The 18,150-nt window shown below is 39.2% G+C and overlaps 1 protein-coding gene across 1 annotated transcript in view; it reads left to right on the top strand.

Annotated features, from left to right (window-relative positions):
* The window catches only part of HECTD4 (HECT domain E3 ubiquitin protein ligase 4), a 197,188-nt gene that overhangs the window by 48,399 nt on the left and 130,639 nt on the right, over positions 1-18,150 (top strand). Inside the window, exons 3-7 of the mRNA XM_055080495.1 lie at positions 4,066-4,155; positions 4,823-4,953; positions 8,094-8,202; positions 8,878-9,016; positions 11,895-12,065. Of these exons, the coding sequence (XP_054936470.1) occupies positions 4,066-4,155; positions 4,823-4,953; positions 8,094-8,202; positions 8,878-9,016; positions 11,895-12,065 (640 nt within the window). The remainder of the gene's footprint in view (positions 1-4,065; positions 4,156-4,822; positions 4,954-8,093; positions 8,203-8,877; positions 9,017-11,894; positions 12,066-18,150) is intronic.

Genomic DNA, 18,150 nt, shown 5'->3' with positions numbered 1-18,150 from the left:
AGGGCAAGCATATTTGTTGGAAGTCTTAACATTCAGAAGTCCTTCTTCGTTTTCAGTATTGAATTTCGCAGCCTTGACAATGCATAAGATGCTTCCACCAAAACTTGGTACCAGGAGCTGGAGTTGAAACCCAAGTTCAAGTTTTTGCTTTCTGTTATACCATGATAACAGCTTAAACAGTTTAAAATGGAGAATCAACACTTGCCATTGTCTACTCACCCTTAGATGGTTACTGTTTTACATCAGGTAGTTAGTAGAGGATGTTGTATCTGTATTTCTCCTGGAAGGACTGTCAAAAAATATGTAGAGCTTTTAATTTTTTTTCCTGCATGTCTGTAAGGAGTATGTCAGTGAGTGAATGGGTTATTACTCACCTGGACTCAGTCACACAGACTTGGTCACAAATTATATTTCTGGACCTTGATGCTTGGCTCCATCAGTTTAACTGAAAGATCTCTCTGTGTGTAGCAAGATTTAATAGTGTACTGTCCTTCGTTTGTAAGTTGATGTTACTGATGTACTGTCAATAGGAAATGTGCTTGGAGTTACTTTTCCAGGAGAGGATTTCTTACGTTCTCCTGCCCAGTAAACTGTATGATCACTCTCACATATTTGTGAGAAAAGTTTCACTACCTTTGCTTTCTTCTAGCCTAATTGTCTAGGGACCAATTAGGACCACGGTCTGATAGATTAGTGTCACTTATCTCTCTCCCTTCATAATTTTTTCTTTGATTGAGTTATTCCTTTTGTTAGCAAAGCGAATGTGGAAAAGTTCTTCTTGGAGGATTATGAAGTTCCTAGCTATAAGACTCCTTTCCCCATTTTTATGGTTTCAAAGTTGACCTTCAAATGGTTGAATCTGAAGCTATTTTTAAGGCACAATGGCACCAGCATTTATTGTCAGTTTCTTTGCCCTGAGCAAACTGTCATAGCCTAGTTTTAGATCCTTGAAGACTGTGGTTGATTATGGAAATCCTGACATGAGCTTAATTCTGGAGACATTATTGGGTGGTACTGAAATAAGTTTCCCTGTAAAGGCTTTATATTGGACTGATTTATTTTTTTTTGGATATGCAGAACACAGTTTTGAGCCCTAAATAGATTTGTTATTAATGCAAAAGTCCTACTTTGGGAAATTTTGCTTTTAGATAGTCCTATCTTTAGACAGATTTAGAATGTTTGGAATAATTATCAACTCTTTAGTTTCAAATGTTTTTAATGAACATGAGATCATAAAACTCACTTTTTTATTATGTACCCTAATTTAGTCTGAACCAAGAGAGAGTTATTGAAATCGCTTCATGTACTTGAGATTCCAAATTCCGTTTGGCAGAAGCACTGAAATGAGTGTTTTTTATTTTCTTCTTCTTGGGTGTGTATTTTTGTTTTTGTTTTAAATGGTGCCTACATTATTGTTAATATTATCACCTTGTTCTGGACTTTATTTGCCTCAGTCATGTGCTTTTCAGTGTTAGATCATCTCCTTTAATGAAGTTATTTAGGAGCATATTGTTGAACTTTTGAGATTGATGCTCTCAAAGACAGAACAACGTTTCCAAAAAAATATTTTGAAGATGTTCATTCATTTCAACCAACTAACATTTATCAAACATCTCTGATGTGCCAGGAGCCTTGCTAGGTCTTAGGGAAATAATGACTCATGGTGACTCATGGTCTCTAATCTTACAGTTGAGTGGATTTCATTTTGTCAGTCATTACTGCTCATTTACCACGTGCAAGAGACTCTACTAGGCAGTGTGGATACAGCATTGAGCAAGGTAAATGGTCCCTAAAATTGCAAGGTTTACATGAGACTGAGAGAGTCAGACAACTAGCAACAAATGCATATATAAGATAATTTCTGAGAGGGATGTTCACTGTAAGAAGACAAATCAGGATATTTTAATAGTAGAGAATGACTTAAGTGGAGGTGGGGGCCAGCATTAGCTAGAGATACCAGGGAAGGCCTTACTGAACAGGAGACATTTGAGCTGAGGCCTAGATGATGAGAGAGAGAGCCAGCCATGCAAAAAAGCCAGTGACAGGGAGTTCCAGGCAAGAGAAGCAGCAAGTGGCACAAATCTGATCCTCTTTCTGTGCTTGGGGTAGGACAGCAAAGTGAGCAGGGTGGCTGGAATGCAATAGTAGAAGGAGAGGGGCAGGAGATGAGAGTCCAGACCATGTAAGGGCTTAGGAGCCATAGAAGGAGTTTAAATTTTACTATTTATTTATTTATTTAGACTGTGCCAGGTCTTAGTTGCAGCATGCAGACGTAGTTGCCGCATGCATGTGGGATCTAGTTCCCTGACTAGGGATTGAAGCCGGGCCCCCTGCATTGGAGCATGGAGTCTTACCCACTGGACCACCAGTGAAGTCCCTAAATTTTACTCTTAAAATCTGAATCTGGGGCTTCCCTGGTGGCGCAGTGGTTGAGAGTCCGCCTGCGGATGCAGGGCATACGGGTTCGTGCCCCGGTCCGGGAAGATCCCACATGCCGCGGAGCGGCTGGGCCTGTGAGCCATGGCCACTGAGCCTGCGCGTCCGGAGCCTGTGCTCCGCAACGGGAGAGGCGACAACAGTGAGAGGCCCATGTACTGCAAAAAAAAAAAAAAATCTGAATCTGGCAGCTAATAATATCTTATAGTTGGTTTAATGTTTTAAATGTTCCATTATGCCTTTGCCCCTTTCTTTTAACCTTGTTGTACCCCAGGGAGGTATCCCTATTGGACAGATGAAGAAGTAAAAACCCATAGGAATTTGGTAACAGGACTGAGATGGTGCCGCTGGTGAGTGGCAGAGCCGGGTTTCAGAGCCTGTGGGTCCTGACTCCCAACGTGTGCTTTTATACTGTGTCTGTTGCCTCCCTGCCTTATATGGTTCTTTGGTTTTGATTCTTTGAACACCAGAGATAGTGAAAGGGGCAATTAAGAGGAGGACTCGGGCTTCCCTGGTGGCGCAGTGGTTAAGAATCCGCCTGCCAATGCAGGAGACACGGGTTCGGGCTCTGGTCCGGGAAGATCCCACATGCTGCGGAACAGCTAAGCCTGTGTGCCACAACTACTGAAGCCCGCGCACCTAGAGCCCGTGCTCCCAACAAGAGAAGCCACCACAATGAGAAGCCTGCACACCACAACGAAGAGTAGCCCCCGCTTGCTGCAACCAGAGAAAAGCCCACATGCAGCAACGAAGACCCAACGCAGCCAAAAATAAAAAATAAATAAAATTAAAAAAAAAAAAAAGAGGAGGACTCTAGGCCTTCTTGGTCCTGTGTTAGGTATTCCATTACTTTTTGGGGTTTAGGCACATGATACCTAGCAATTAAAGCCTTGGCTAAGAGAATAAGGTAGCAATCTGAAGTCAGCCCATCTGATACTGGCGATCATTTAGCTCAGGAAATGTTCTTGTGGTGATTTATACTTGGGATCTGGCCAGGTAAGTCTTGTGCATCTTAAAATCACCTTCTTTTAGATCCTGCTGACCAAACTGTAGACTTCCCAGAGCCTCAAGCTTTGGGAACCAAAAGGAAATTGGGTCTTAGTGAGCTCTGCAAGCATTACAGTCCCATACTGCACAGCAGGGGGCAGCAGAAGGAACACCTCTCAGCACAAAGTATTAATTATTTGAATGTTTTCCTCTTCAGTCATAGTTAATGTGTGAGATGTTTATGTAAAATGGATGAACTTAACAAAGATATTAAAAAATTAAGCCTAGAAATACTGCTACACTTCAAATATAACCTCTTCCTATGAAATATCTCCTTCAGCTAGAGATCAACTTGATGGTGAAACAGTATCAGGCATAATAGCCACACATTCTTTGTGCTTGAGCTTTATGTTTTGAACTTTTATGTTAGGGGAACATTATTTACCTTTGCAAATACAAGAAGAATATCATAACTGGCATGGTAAGAATCACGTCTATTTTGACATTTTGTACAGCACATCTACTGACTGACAGAAGCAGACTCAATTTGGAAGCTCTCCATGTGGTTAATAAAATTGACATTAACAACCTTATTTGACGTTTCAGCTTTGATGATTTTCTGTTCGTTCCTTTTATTTTTAGGGGATCATTGAAAACTTTTGTTCATACAGTCCATCTATTACAGAAACAGACAGATCTAGGGTCCCTGCCTGTAGCCGATGTGCTGTATAGGTAAGTTGTCACTTTGGATCCTCACCCTCCTTCTACACAAGGAAGCCTTGTGCATAAAAGCTCTTTTAATAAGTAAATTGCTAAACTTTTTTTTATCAATTAATGACTCATTTTTAAACAAGTATGTTATTCTTTTCATCTTAAGTGAGAATTTTGTTTCTTTCCTTCTTGGAAGGTGTTCCTAGAGCACGTTATTTTTCATTTTTTAATTTTTGTGGTAAAAAGAATGCAATAGCTTGTCATGAATTCTTATTGTAGGTTTCAAGATAATAAGATGTTAAGGTATAAAGAAAAAAGTGAAAGTCATTCATAATCTCACTACTCAAAGATAACCACTCCTAATGTTGTATGTGTTATATGTGTTTCCTAGTTCATACCCCTTTCTCTCCATCCCTCCCCTTCTCTCTCTCTCTCTCTCTCAGATATGTATACATGTAAAATATATACATTTTACACACAGCTACAATTTTATTATAACATTTCCATAAGCACTACTTCGTAATTTTCTAATTTAAAAATATACATATTGTTAATGTCTTTTCAGATGTATAGTATTTGTGTAGAACTATTTTAGTTTTTTGCTCTTTGAGATGTTAAGTAGACTTTTATCTTCTTGCTGAAATGGATAGTCTCGGTGTCTTTATGATCCTCTATCTCCTCTATTTAGGCTGTTGCTTTTGGAAGGGGGACCTGGATCCCCCTCCTGTTTGCTTGGTGGCAAACACATAGTATCATGGGGGTATGAAGACATGTTGCCTGCACCAGATAGCAACACTGGCTCCAGTTCTGAAAATAAAGGTAATGCAAGGGTTTTGGTCCTGTGATTGAAATTAAGATATGAAAAGAGTGGTTTTAGATAATTGTGGCAAACGATTTAGATATAACTCTGTATTCCTTTTAATTAAGAGCTTAAGGTTCCTATACAGGGTAATCATTGTCTGCTTTATCAGTAAAAGTATAAAAGCTGATACTCAGTGAGGTAAGAAAATGGATAGGTTTTACTATCGCAAGGGAAAAGGATCATCCATACACTCCTGCCAAGGAGGCATGAATTACTTAAATTCCTGGGTATTTGAATTTGGGCATGGGAGCCTTAAGTCCACGAATAGAGTATCAGGTCTTGTTGCCTGATACTGTTTCTTTTAGTAATTTATTGTGTGTGTGTTGGTGTACCTCCTGTCCTAAAAGCAAAAAAAAAAAAAAAAGAGATTGTTCAAAGGAGCATGAATTGTTAAGTATCCCCTTTAAATAAAGGGGACTAGATTAAAATGTTTTTACACAGTTTCACAGGTATTACATATCTGTTTATTCTGTGATCTCAGTGAAAATGGCAGAAGGTCTCTGAAATGACCTGCAGTTAACTGACTTACCAGATGAATTAGGCCTCTGTTCGCTTGGTAGATGTACTGACCGGTGCCGTGGCACACCAAACCCATGAGGCCAGTAGGCTCTTCTTAGAGTCTGTGCACTGCTACTCCCACCTACGGAGTTGCAGGCTTGCCAAGAGTCTGCCTTGCTTCCAGACCTGTTTGTTATTGTAATTGGTACTTGTGATTATATCATTAAATATTACATAAGTGATAAAGTAGGAATTTAAAAAACCCTAGGAAATTATTTACATTTAGAAATGGAATGCTTTTAGGGCTTCCCTGATGGTGCAGTGGTTAAGAATCCGCCTGCCAGTGCAGGGGACATGGGTTTGAGCCCTGGTCTGGGAAGATCCCACATGCCGCGGAGCAACTAAGCCCGTGTGCCACCAACTACTGAAGCCCGTGCGCCTAGAGCCCGTGGTCCGCAACAAGAGAAGCCACTGCAATGAGAAGCCCGCGCACCATAATGAAGAGTAGCCCCCGCTCACCGCAACTAGAGAAAGCCCGCATGCAGCAATGAAGACCTAATGCAGCCAAAAAAAAATTAAATAAATTAATAAATTTATTTTTAAAAAAATGGAATGCTTTAGAATGATTCAACAAAGCCAGTCTCTAAGAAATTGGTATTCTCTAAGAAATTAGAGCGGGATTCAGAGTCTATTCTGCCCACCCCTTCTTCTCACACTTTTGATGGGGACAGCTTTCTTAGGTAACTGTAAGGGAATGGGGTTCAGTCTAAGCAGTGGGCCCTCCCCACACCTCTCATCCAGTGCCTGTGCCTTTTCACAGTCCACTGTTTCTTCCAGACAGTCATGTGAAAGTGGTGAGAGGAACAGAGGCAAGACTTCCGGATGTGAGTTACTATCTTCACTGACTCAACTAGAGTCAATAGGAGAAGCAAAAAGCCTGTAATGCCCAAGAAGTTCTTAAACATTATAGGTGAAAATTTATAAATTCATACAAAACCAAAACCCCTTTCTTTACTCTCTCCTTTTACTCCTTTTAGTATCTCCTTTGGAGTAATTTCTTACTGAGGATGATGGTATTAAGCTGATCTGTATGTTTTTCACTCTCTTGTACCTTTGGTTTTGCTCCTGGCTAGAGGATATTTTTCTTATAAAAATTTAAAAAGTAGTCTTATTTAATTTTTAATATGTGGAAACATTCAACATACCCAGATGTTGAAAGCATACTACAGTAAACCCTGTATACCCATCACTCAGCTTCAACAAGTGTCAACTCCAGCCAATCTTGTTTTACTCTGTCACCTTCACTCTCACTCCTTGTCAGATCCATACTCAAAAGGCCTTGGCCTTAATCTAAAGAGTGATGAATAAATGTATATTTATAAGTTTTAAGTTAAAATAAAATGTTTAAGGAATGAAATTAATATTTTGAAAATGATTACCTACTTTTAACTGTTTTTTGAAGAACTAATAGGAACAAGTCTCGGTTGTCTTGGTTTAGTAGACTGAATTTTTAAGATAATCACATACTTAGTACTAATTTGAGTGCTATTACACTGGATTTCTTATAATATGGCAAATAGTAGAGAAACTCCACTTAAATATAGTAAGTGGATTGATTTTGAAAATAAAAACAAAGTTTTATTTGTAAGCTCTCTTATTAAGGTAAATTCTCTAGAATATGTTAGTAAACCATTTACTATCATTCAGAGAGATACTATTTGTTTTAAGCTTGGGGAAGATATACCTAAGGGTAAACATAATTGCTTTTTTTAAATAGACGTGATATTATACTTTTGTGCTGTGTCACTCCAGAAATTTAAAATTAGGATCTCTAGATGGAAAATCCACAAGGAGTAGATTTTAGTTCAATGTATATCATCAGTCAGTCTATCAACGTAAAATCATTTGCCATTTATGGGCCCCTGGCTTTGTACCAGAGAGCAGTGTGGGTGTTTACCTATGTTGTCTCATTTAACCCTCACAGTAACTCTTGAGGTACATATTATCTTCATCTTACAGATGAAGAAACTGAAGTTCAAAGAGGCCCAAGGTCAACTAATACGTGCCCCAAACTCTTAAATCTCACACCTTTTTTGTTACACAATCCTTAGGGAAAGTATTGTATGCTTAGTCGTTTCAGATTAGAGTTAGGAATGTATTTTTGCTATTCAAAAAGAAAAAGAAAGAAAAAAAGTCTTTGGCAGACTGAACCAGGTTCTCCTGCTAATAACTATCTGACCTCTTACCCTGATCTTGGTCTCTAATCCTACATGCATTTTGGAGTTTTGTTTTAGGTGTTCAAGCCATCTTCCCTGGAAGTCACATTGAAGCACTTATTTTATTATTTTTATTTCTGGCAGTACTGTGCAGCTTGCAGGGATCTTAGTTCCCCGACCAGGGATCGAACGTGGGGCCCGGCAGTGAGAGCGCCGAGTCCTAACCCACTGGACTGCCAGGGAATTCCCAAGAAGCACTTATTTAAGAAATGGGAGATTATCTTTCATTCAGCCTCCTAATGGCTTTTTCATTCGAAAAAGCACGTTTATAATTTCATTAGAGAAAACATGTATATAATTTACCTGTGAAAAAACGATTTCAGATGCTGACTTGGGACGCTGTGTCACGGCAGATGGTCTTTACCTGTATACTACTAACTCAGTTGGAAGAGGAGTAAGCAAATTGGGGTCTGGATTACATGGTACTCTCAGGTCAGTTGCATGGAACTTGCTGAATCATTTGGCTGGAACGTTTTCCTCATTACCTAAATCTGTGATGAAGACACCTGGGAGTGCGTGCTTACTCCCCATAGACTGACGAGTGACTAAACAAGTCTGAATGACTGGTTTTCTCTTATTGTCACTTTCTGTCTCTGGTTCTGTTAATGCATTTCAGCTTTGTTTTGACTCTATAAAGAGTTTGGTAGCCCTAAAATAATTGTTTCTAACTTCTAGCCAGAAATTCCTCTGTGATCAGAATTTTTATATTAGTGACTTCTCCATGTTGAAAAATGGATATTTTTCGAGTTAAGTCTTTTTGTTCTTGGATTTGACATTGGATCCGCGGTGATTTTTTTCTTTTTTTCAGTTGGGATATAAGATCTATGAATTGCTGCCAAAAGAAACCACAGTTTGAGTTCCTTATGTATATTTAATTAGACTGTTTCCCCAACTTTTTCTCCTCTCCAATTTGTTGTGGGAAATTAATATTTGCCATAGTTTGTCAGTCTCAAAATTAATATAATATGTTTATTCTCCTTCAGATGTTTTGCATACTTAGTCATTGAAAAGAAATTAGGAGGGAAATGTTGTTTTGTCTGTTGTAGCTCATTGCAGGGTGTCAGACATGAGCTGGTGACTTAGCCTGTATACCGTTTTTCCCCACAGAGGTTTTGTGTACTGCCGGAATGAGGAGCTGGAACCAGGATGGATTGCTTTTGGCAGTGGCAGTCTTCTCCACCGGCCTGTATCTTTTGACAATAAACCTCACTCTCTTTTCCAGGTCATTGACCAGAATACCCTTCAGGTAAACAGAACACCAAGACTTTGTGTTTTATATTTTGGAGACAGTAAGGGAAGTTTGTGACATCATCAGAAGGAATAATAACACAGTTGATATAGTTTCCTGCCGGAGTGACATCCTTTTAACTGTTATCGTTTGGGCATTCTGTTTTTTCTCTAGTGTCTTAAGTTTTCCCACATGATCTGAGTGAATGTGCTCTCTAAGAGTTACTAAGGCCAACAAACTTTTTTTAGGATTAAACAAATTTTAGAGAGTCAAAGATGGTATAAATCCCAGCTATTTTTTCTTTTTTAACTAGATCTATTTTGGGAAGGCATTATTTCCCTATTCAATTTGTTCTAAACAGCCTTTCTGTGGGAGCGGGAGCTTTGAAATGAGTTTAGATAAAATCATTGTGCGCTTGGGATTGAGCTCATCCTTGGTGCTCTTAAAGCGCTCTGTTATGGCACTTGCTATATTATACTGAAATCGCCTGCTGTTGTGTCTAATTCCTCCCCAAGACCGCACACACCTGTAGGTCTGGACCCTGTCTTACTCATCTTTGTGTCCTTAGAATATAGCACAACATTTGATTGATAATTGATAATAACAGTGTCTCTCTTTGCCGGGCCGTGGGTTTGGCAATTTACATACACTTCCTCTCCTTATCTGTGAGGTGTGACTATGGCAGTTTCATCTTACAGTTAAGGCACCTGAGGCTAGGCACGTTGTAAGCACTCAGTAAGTGTTTGTCCTTCAATGAAGGAGTGAGCTTAGAGAGGTTAAGTATCTTGCCACACAATAATGGCAGCATGAGAACTTGAACCCATCCGCTCTAGAGTTTGAGCTCTTTATGCTACAACTTTCTGCCTTTCAACCAAAGTCAAACTGAACGGTTAGAGTTACCATCTGTGGAGTGAGTGCCCTGAGAGTAGTCACATCCAGGACTTAAGTGGGATGTTACATCTTTTCTTGTCTGTCACTCAACTGTGCCTTTCCTGGAGAACAGGAACTGAGTCTTGCTCACCTTTGCATCTGCAGAGCACATAGGAGGTGCTCAAAAATTGTTTTTTTTTTTAAATTTTATTTATTTTATTTTTGGCTGTGTTGGGTTTTTGTTGCTGCACGCGGGCTTTCTCTAGCTGTGGCGAAGGGGGGCTACTCTTCATTGCGGAGCGCAGGCTTCTCATTGCAGTGGCTTCTCTTGTTGCGGAGCACAGGCTCTAGATGCGCAGGCTTCAGTAGTTGCAGCACGCGGGCTTGGTAGTTGTGGCTCACGGGCTCCAGAGCGCAGGCTTATTAGTTGTGGCGCACGGGCTTAGTTGCTCTGCGGTATGTAGGATCTTCCTGGACCAGGGCTCAAACCCGTGTCCCCTGCACTGGCAGGCGGATTCTTAACCACTGCACCACGATGGAAGCCCTCAAAAATTGTTAGATGCATAAAATGAACAAATAGATGCCAAATTAACTTCATTTCTTATCAGTAATGCAGATAGATGAGAACATTGCCTGTATTTATTTGAAATAGCCTGGGGACTTTAACGGATGTTAAATCTTGGAACGTGGTTTACATTTGAAGTAATGTCAGTATCCTCTGTGTTTTTGCAAAAACTTTGTTGCCCAAGAAAGCAGTGTTCTCACTAACTAGATAGGTGCATTGGAACAATTTGTGGGTAGCTTAAGCCATTCAGTAGCTGTCAACGTTCTAGATTTCTTGGCATTACAAATTTCAAAGTGTGGTTATAGCAACTAAATGACTTTTTTAACTTTTGAGGTAGCCAAAACAAGTCTGGAAAAAAGTTCATATGAAATGAGTTCAGGGGTCAAAAGTAACCTTAAGAAAACTAGTGACTCACCCAAAGAGATGGAGTAACTGAAGGTCATTCTTACTGTCTCCTGAAGGCACCTGACCTTCTCTAATTATTTTTATTTGGGGATTTTCAGTTCTGTTTCTATTCTTGGATTTAAAAAAAAAAACAAAACAACCTACTCAGCAGTTCTCTTGATTCTCATTTTCCCTTATTTTAAGTGCTTTTCTCTGGCAGTAAAAATTAGTATGTAACTGCACATTTAATATGAAATATGCAGAACTTATTCATTACAATGAAACTGAAAGATGTTTAGTATTAGAAACACATGCTTCATGTCTAATACAGAGAATGGGTGTTTGTCTTTTTCCTCCTGCTGGTCATGGTGAATTTCAGTAAGCCCTCAAGTGCTAAGTTAGGATCTGTGTGTACCTTCATCTTTTTACTCCTTCTCCCTCTTCTCTGCTTTCCCTTTTGTTTTTTTCTCGCCTTTGCTTTTTTCCTTCCTTCCATAATTATTAATTTCTGAGTTAGACTCTGAATTAGGTGCTGGGAATATAAAGATGAATAAGATAGGGTTCCTGTCCTTTAAATATACTTAAGCCTTAAATTTATATACTAAGGGAATTTCAGAAAGTACTGTTTCTCTAAAACTTTGGTTTTTTTCTTTTTTTAACATCTTTATTGGAGTATAATTGCTTTACAATGATGTGTTAGTTTCTGCTGCATAACAAAGTGAATCAGCTATATGTATACATATATCCCCATATCCCCTAAAAAACTTTGTTTTTAATAAATGTTTGATAAAACACGCATGCATAGCAGATTCGAAGTGTTTAGTAATACTTTTTCCTATTAAAATGTAATTTGAATTAATCTCAGGAATCTTTTAATCTACTGCATGGCCCATTGTATGAACTCTTATATTTCTGTCATGTCATTTTCATATATTATTCTTAGAGATAAATGTCAGTTTTATTTTGACCAGGAGGCCTATTGAATTCTCTTCTTGGACTTAATGGCATTAATGATGAACTGATAGAATCAGAATTTACATGTCACACTAATGAAGTTTCCCTCCCTTTCATGTCCAGGTGTGCCAGATGGTGCCAATGCCAGCCAATCACCTCCCTGTGGGCAGCACTATGAGCACCGTGCACCTTTCTTCAGATGGTACTTACTTCTATTGGATCTGGTCTCCTGCCAGTCTGAATGAGAAAACACCTAAGGGACATTCTGTCTTCATGGACATTTTTGAACTTGTGGTAAGTTTCACTTTCTCATTTTATGTCTTTGCAGAGACATTTTTTACTTGCTTTCTTTTTATAATTGGTTTACAAAGGACCTAAGAAACTTGGAGTACTTGTACAGTGTATTCACTCTTGCCTCAAAATTGACTTTTCTCTTGGATGTCTTTGAAGATTTCTTTGTTTGGAGTTGTATGACACAAATAAAGGCAAGGTTTTTGAAGGTTAATCTAGCAACAGAGTGGAGATAAGGATAGTTAATGTGTAGACAGTGGGGCTTTTAAGTAGAAATGCTCATAAGCTTGTTGGAAATTTGGAACTAAATTGCACTAGCAAGATGGCGTCTACAGATGGATACTGGGAGTCCCCAAGAGAGATGACAGTTGATATTGTGAGAAGGCAGTCATTCATTCATTCATTAGATATTGGCTAAGTATCTACTGAGAACCAGGCATGGTGGTATCTAGGTGGTGGGAATACAGTGATGGGCAAGGGGGACAGGACCCTTGCTCAAATGGAGCTTGTATTCTGGCTGGTGGGTGGGTTGAGTTGTGGTGGTGGTGGTGGTGGAGAGACCAAACATTAACCATAAACAAGCGAACAGATATGTGGACAACATAATTTGAGGTAGTGAAGGAAAAGTAGTAGCTCACCAGATGAAGAAGTTGGGGAATAGGGAGGAAAGAACATGGTAGGAAAGGGAGACCACAAATGGAAAAGCTCTGTGGAGGGAGCGAGCATGTGTTTTATTGGAAATGACAGCGGGCCAGAGTGGTTGAGTGCAGAGAGAAGAGCTTGGGGCAAGGAGAGACTGGAAACCATGATGGTCCAGATCTGCACTGTCTAATATAATAGCCAGTAGCCACATGTGGCTATTTAAATTAATCAGAATTAAATACAATTAAAACTTTAGTTGCTCAGTTGCATTAGCCACGTTTCAAGTCCTCAGTAGCCACATGTGGCTGGCTAGTGGCTACCATGTTGAACATCAAAGATAGAGAACATTTCCATCATTGAAGAAAGTTCTGTTGGACAGCACTGGTCTAGATAATATTTGTAGAGACTTGTAAAGAAAAAATTGCCCCAAGCCAGGTCTGTGACAAAACCTTTTCACATAATGTAATTTACAGCCTCCTTCTGGGAAGAAATTAGCATTCCTGAAGGAAAAAAAAAAAAACACTGAAGCAATTTCTGATAAACTTTAATGGGGTTAAAACTTGTTCTGGGAAAGAAGTCATCCATCCTGCCAGTTAACTGTCAGTCTAGTAACCTTTAACTGTACATTCTTTTTTTTTTTTTCTATCTAGTTTCTCAGTATTCTCAAATCATTATCTATTCTTATAAAATGTCTTAGCCAGAGTGAGTCTTTGAATTGATCTGCTAGAGATTGTACTACTAGAAGATGTGTTCATAATTAAATTGTTAGAAATGCCTTTTTTTAAAAAGTTGTTTTTAAACAGACCTAATGAGCTAGTTAAAAGATTTAGGTCTTTGTTCTAAGAATAATGGGAAAACATCAAAGAATTTCCCTTTCTCTTATATGCTTTTGTTAAATTAAAAAATATCTATATCAAAGAAAAACATGTACATGGATTAAGACTTGAGGTAGCACATCTAGCCTCATAATGAAAAGTGAGAGTCTCTTGCCCCATCCCTAGCATGTTCCTTATAGACAGTTACTTTAATGGTGTCAGCTTTTCCTTCTTCTGGTGGCTACTTTCATATTTCTAAGTAAAAGGCTTATATTGCTGTTTCTTGGTTTACTAACCCTATATTTTGTGTGTGTGTGTGTGTGTGTGTGTGTGTGTGTGTGTGTGTTTTGCTTTTATTGTTTTTTGCTGTGATAGATGAGCATTTGGCTCAGTTCGTCCCCTTTCTTTCCTCCTTCTTCCTAATGTATTTATTTCATTCATTTTAATTCCTCTTTGGAGGAGAATATCTTTGTAACTTATAGTTAAACTTTTATTACTTGTTCCTCAGCTCTAGGTAGTATCTCTTGTCCCCCAACCTTAGAAGATGGAGATAGTAGTGTCCCTTCCTGTCTTTCAGTATGGGCAAAGCCAAAACTAAAAGTATATGTTCAGGGGAATCCCAAAAGAAAGAGATGATTCACCTGCCCCCAACCTTAGAGAGTCTTAAGAATTGGCAGCATAAGGTGTGATACAGAGCCATTGTGAGACAGGGGTATAGACTGAAGTTTGCAAAAGGAACTGTCATCCCCCTTCCTGGTGCGCACAACATTTTTGCTCAGATGCTGGCTGCCCCGGCAAAAGTCTAGATGCTTATTGTATGAAGAAACCAAACCAAACCAGGAAAAATGATCCCAATATACTGACATTGTGGTTCATCTAAGGAAAAGACATGCTGCCCCGGTGAATCACCCACAAGTGATGCCTTCCAGTAAGCAAGCCTCAACCGTGTGCATAGTATTCCTGATTAGTGCTGAACTGTTAAAGACAGGCACAAAAAAAACCCCAAACAAACAAAACCCAAAACTTTGGAGAGGTATGAGTGTGGAGGGGAGAGGAATAGATTAAAAAAGGTTGGCAAAATAGTGATAATTATTGAAGCCAGGTGATGGGTACATGGGGAGCTCTTATACTATTCTTTCTTCTTTTGTGTACATTTAAAAATTGCCCGAATAAAAAGTTCTTTAAAAAAATTTAAAGCAGACCATTGAGAATCTCTAGACAAATAAGGAAAGTCTCCAGTTTGGAAACTAAAAATAAGAAAAAGAAATCAGAAAAACAGCTAATAGAGTAAAATAAAACTTCATAAGCACTTACTACTCTGTGAGATATGAGAAGGTATTGTAGTCATAAAGCAAAACAGGATGTCATGAAAAAAGAACTATCAGAATGACAAAGAGCTCCTGGGAATTTAAAACTGTGATTGTCAGAGTTTGAAAATTAATAAAAGGATTAAAGGTAAGAAATCTCCTAGAAAGTAGGACAAATAAAGAACAGTAAATATGAGATGATAAAAGACATAAAGGAGTAATCCATCTAAAGTCTTGGTAACAGGAGTTCCAAAAAGAGAACAGAAAATAAAGAGGAAGATATGATCAAAGAAATAATAGAAGAAAAATGTCAGATTGAAGGACATTGGTGTCCAGATTAAAAGGTATCCGGCACAGTGAATGAAAAATGTGCATACTGTGGCACATCATCTTGAAATTTCAGATTATCAGGAACAAAGAGGATTCTAAAGATTCTAGAAATAAAATAAAATCATGTACAAATAATGAAGAATAAGAAAAGCACCAGGCTGTTCAGTAGCATTACTGGATGTGAAAATGGGGCAGTACTTTCAAAATTCTGAGGGAAATCAATTTCTAACCCAGAAGTCAGTAGTCAACCAAAGTAGCAATCAGTTGTAAAGACAACATAAAGATATTTTTAGACATATAGTTGTACAATCAAAAGCCCATCCCTGACCTGGAGGAAATAGAACAACTAAAAGCCTCTGCCAGTGGCATGGAATAAAAAGTTGGGGAGGAAGGAGCCTGCTCTAGATTAAAAGAACAACCTTTGAGTCACTTTTGGAGTCTGAATCAATCAAACCAAATGTAGAAAAAAAAATTTGGTGACAATTTGGAATTTGAATATAAAATGAGAATTAGAGGAAACCAAGGGGTTTATCCTTCTTTTTAAAGTATGATAATGGCATTGTGATTATATAAGAAAATGTCCATATTTTTAGAGATGTGTAGTGAAGTATTCAGAAGTGGAATTACATGATGTCTAGGACATGCTTTATTTATTTTTAAAATTTTTTACTGGAGTATAGTTGATTTACAGTGTTGTGTTAGTTTCAGGTATACAGCAAAGTGAATCAGTTATACATATACATATATCCACTCTTTTTTAGATTCTTTTCCCATATAGGCCATTACAGTGTGTTGAGTAGAGTTCCCTGTGCTATACAGTAGGTCCTTATTAGTTATCTATTTTATATATAGTAGTGTGTATATGTCAGTCCCAAGTCTGGGATATGCTTTAAAATGCTTGAGCAAAAAGAGATGGGTGGGTTAAACAGATTTGGCCATATCTGGTTAATAGTTGAATCTGGATGATGGATATATGGAGGTTCACTATACTATTCACTATTTTTGCATTTTTGAAAATTTTCATCATAAGATAAAAAATTCTTAAGCATCACCGGCCACTAGTTTAGCAGCTTCTAACATGCTGACTTGAGGGACTTGGTGGTCCTGTGGTTAAGACAGCCTTTCAGTGCAGGGGGTGTGGGTTCAATCCCTGGTCAGGGAGCTAAGATCCCACATGCTTTGCGGCCACAAAAGCAAAAACATAAAACAGAAGCAATGTTGTAACAAATTCCATAAAGACTTTAAAAAAATGGTCCACATCAAAAAAAATATTTAAAAAATAAAATAAAATGCTGACTTGGGAAGGTAAACATTGATATCTATCTGTCTTTCTGCCTATGGTACTTTCACAGAAGCGAACACTGTGTAGCCATTAAAAAGCATGGGGCAGATGTGCATCGATTGAAGTAGATTAATTTTCAAGTTATATTGTTTAGTACAAAAAGCTAGGTTCAGAGCACTATGTGTAATCACTACCTGCTGTGTGATAGAAGTTGTGGCTGGCAGGGAGGCGCGGATTCCCTCTGAAATTGTCCTTCTCCTATGATAACAGCTTTCCTCTCCCAGTGGATCACTCACCACAGTGTACAAATACATGAGAGGATATCCAGCCTTGAAAAATCAAAACCAACTCCCTTGACCCACACCCGCCTCCACTCCCCTATCTTTGGCTCCCATTTACAGCAATATGCTTAAAAGAGTTTATTTTTACTGTTCTGTGTTCTTTCCTCCCATTCTCTCTTGAACCTGCTCCAGTCAATCTTGTATCCTCATCACACCACCAAAACAGCTCTTCCTGAGTTCGTCAGGGACTTCCACAATAGTCAATTCAAGGGCAACTGAGTTTTCTTTTTACTTGACCTTTTAGCAGTATTTAACGTGGTTTCACCCCCTCCGCCATTCTTGAAACGGTTTTCACTTGGACTTTGGGACACCCATAGGACTTCTCCTGTCGCTGGTTGTTCCTGCCCACCCTGTCTTCCCTACCTCTCAACAGTCAAGGGCACCAGGACCTATTTCCAGGACCCTTTCTCTCTACTCTATCTGCTCTTACTCCCTTGTGGATCTCATCCTGTCTTGTAGCTTGAAACACATCTCTATACAGATAATGCTCAAATTTGCTTCTCAGCCAAAACCCGTCCCTGAAGCTCTAGATGCGTATTGATGTGGGTGGGTGTTTGTATATGCACAGAATATGAGACTTTTCCGGTTGGAAGTCTGATAGTTTCCTCACGCTAAACATGCCCTCTACCAAACTCCTGATTTTACCCCAGACCTGCTTCTCCTGCAGGCTTTCCCATTTCAGTTCATGGCATCTGTGTCCTTTCAGTGCTGGCCAAAGACCTTTGGTGTCCCTCTCTATTCCTCTTTCTTTCCTTCCCAAATTCCATGTCCAGTCATCATATGCTGTCTGCTTTACCTTCAGAGTGTCTCCCAAATCCCATTCACCTCTGTATAGGTACTGTGTGATTTGGGCCCCCTTTCACCCCACTCTAGCCACACCTGGCCTCCTTGCTGACATACAAACACACTGAATGTGCTCCCCGCTCTGGACCTCTGTGCTGAGTTGTCATCGTACAGATAACCAGATGGCTTGTTCTCACTTTTTTTAGGTCTCTGCTCAAATATCACCTTATCAGAAAGACCTTTCTGACCATTCTTTATAAATTATTTTATGTAAAATATAATCCTGTCCCTCCTTATCCCTTTTACCTTGCTTTTTTTTTTGTGGCTCTTATTACTGCCACTTTATTTGCTTATTTATTGACTGTCTACCTTGCCTAGAATGTCAGCTCTAGGGCAGGGATTTTTTTTTTTTTTTTTTTTTTTTTTTGTGGTACGCGGGCCTCACACTGTTGTGGCCTCTCCCGTTGCGGAGCACAGGCTCCGGACGCGCAGGCTCAGTGGCCATGGCTCACGGGCCCAGCCGCTCCGCGGCATGTGGGATCCTCCCAGACCGGGGCGCGAACCCGGTTCCCCTGCATCGGCAGGCGG

This window comes from Physeter macrocephalus, chromosome 19 (assembly GCF_002837175.3).
Source record: "Physeter macrocephalus isolate SW-GA chromosome 19, ASM283717v5, whole genome shotgun sequence".
NCBI classification, from domain to species: domain Eukaryota; kingdom Metazoa; phylum Chordata; class Mammalia; order Artiodactyla; family Physeteridae; genus Physeter; species Physeter macrocephalus.
The sequence above is the reverse complement of the archived record's forward strand: the minus strand, read 5'-3'. Positions and strand labels throughout refer to the sequence as shown.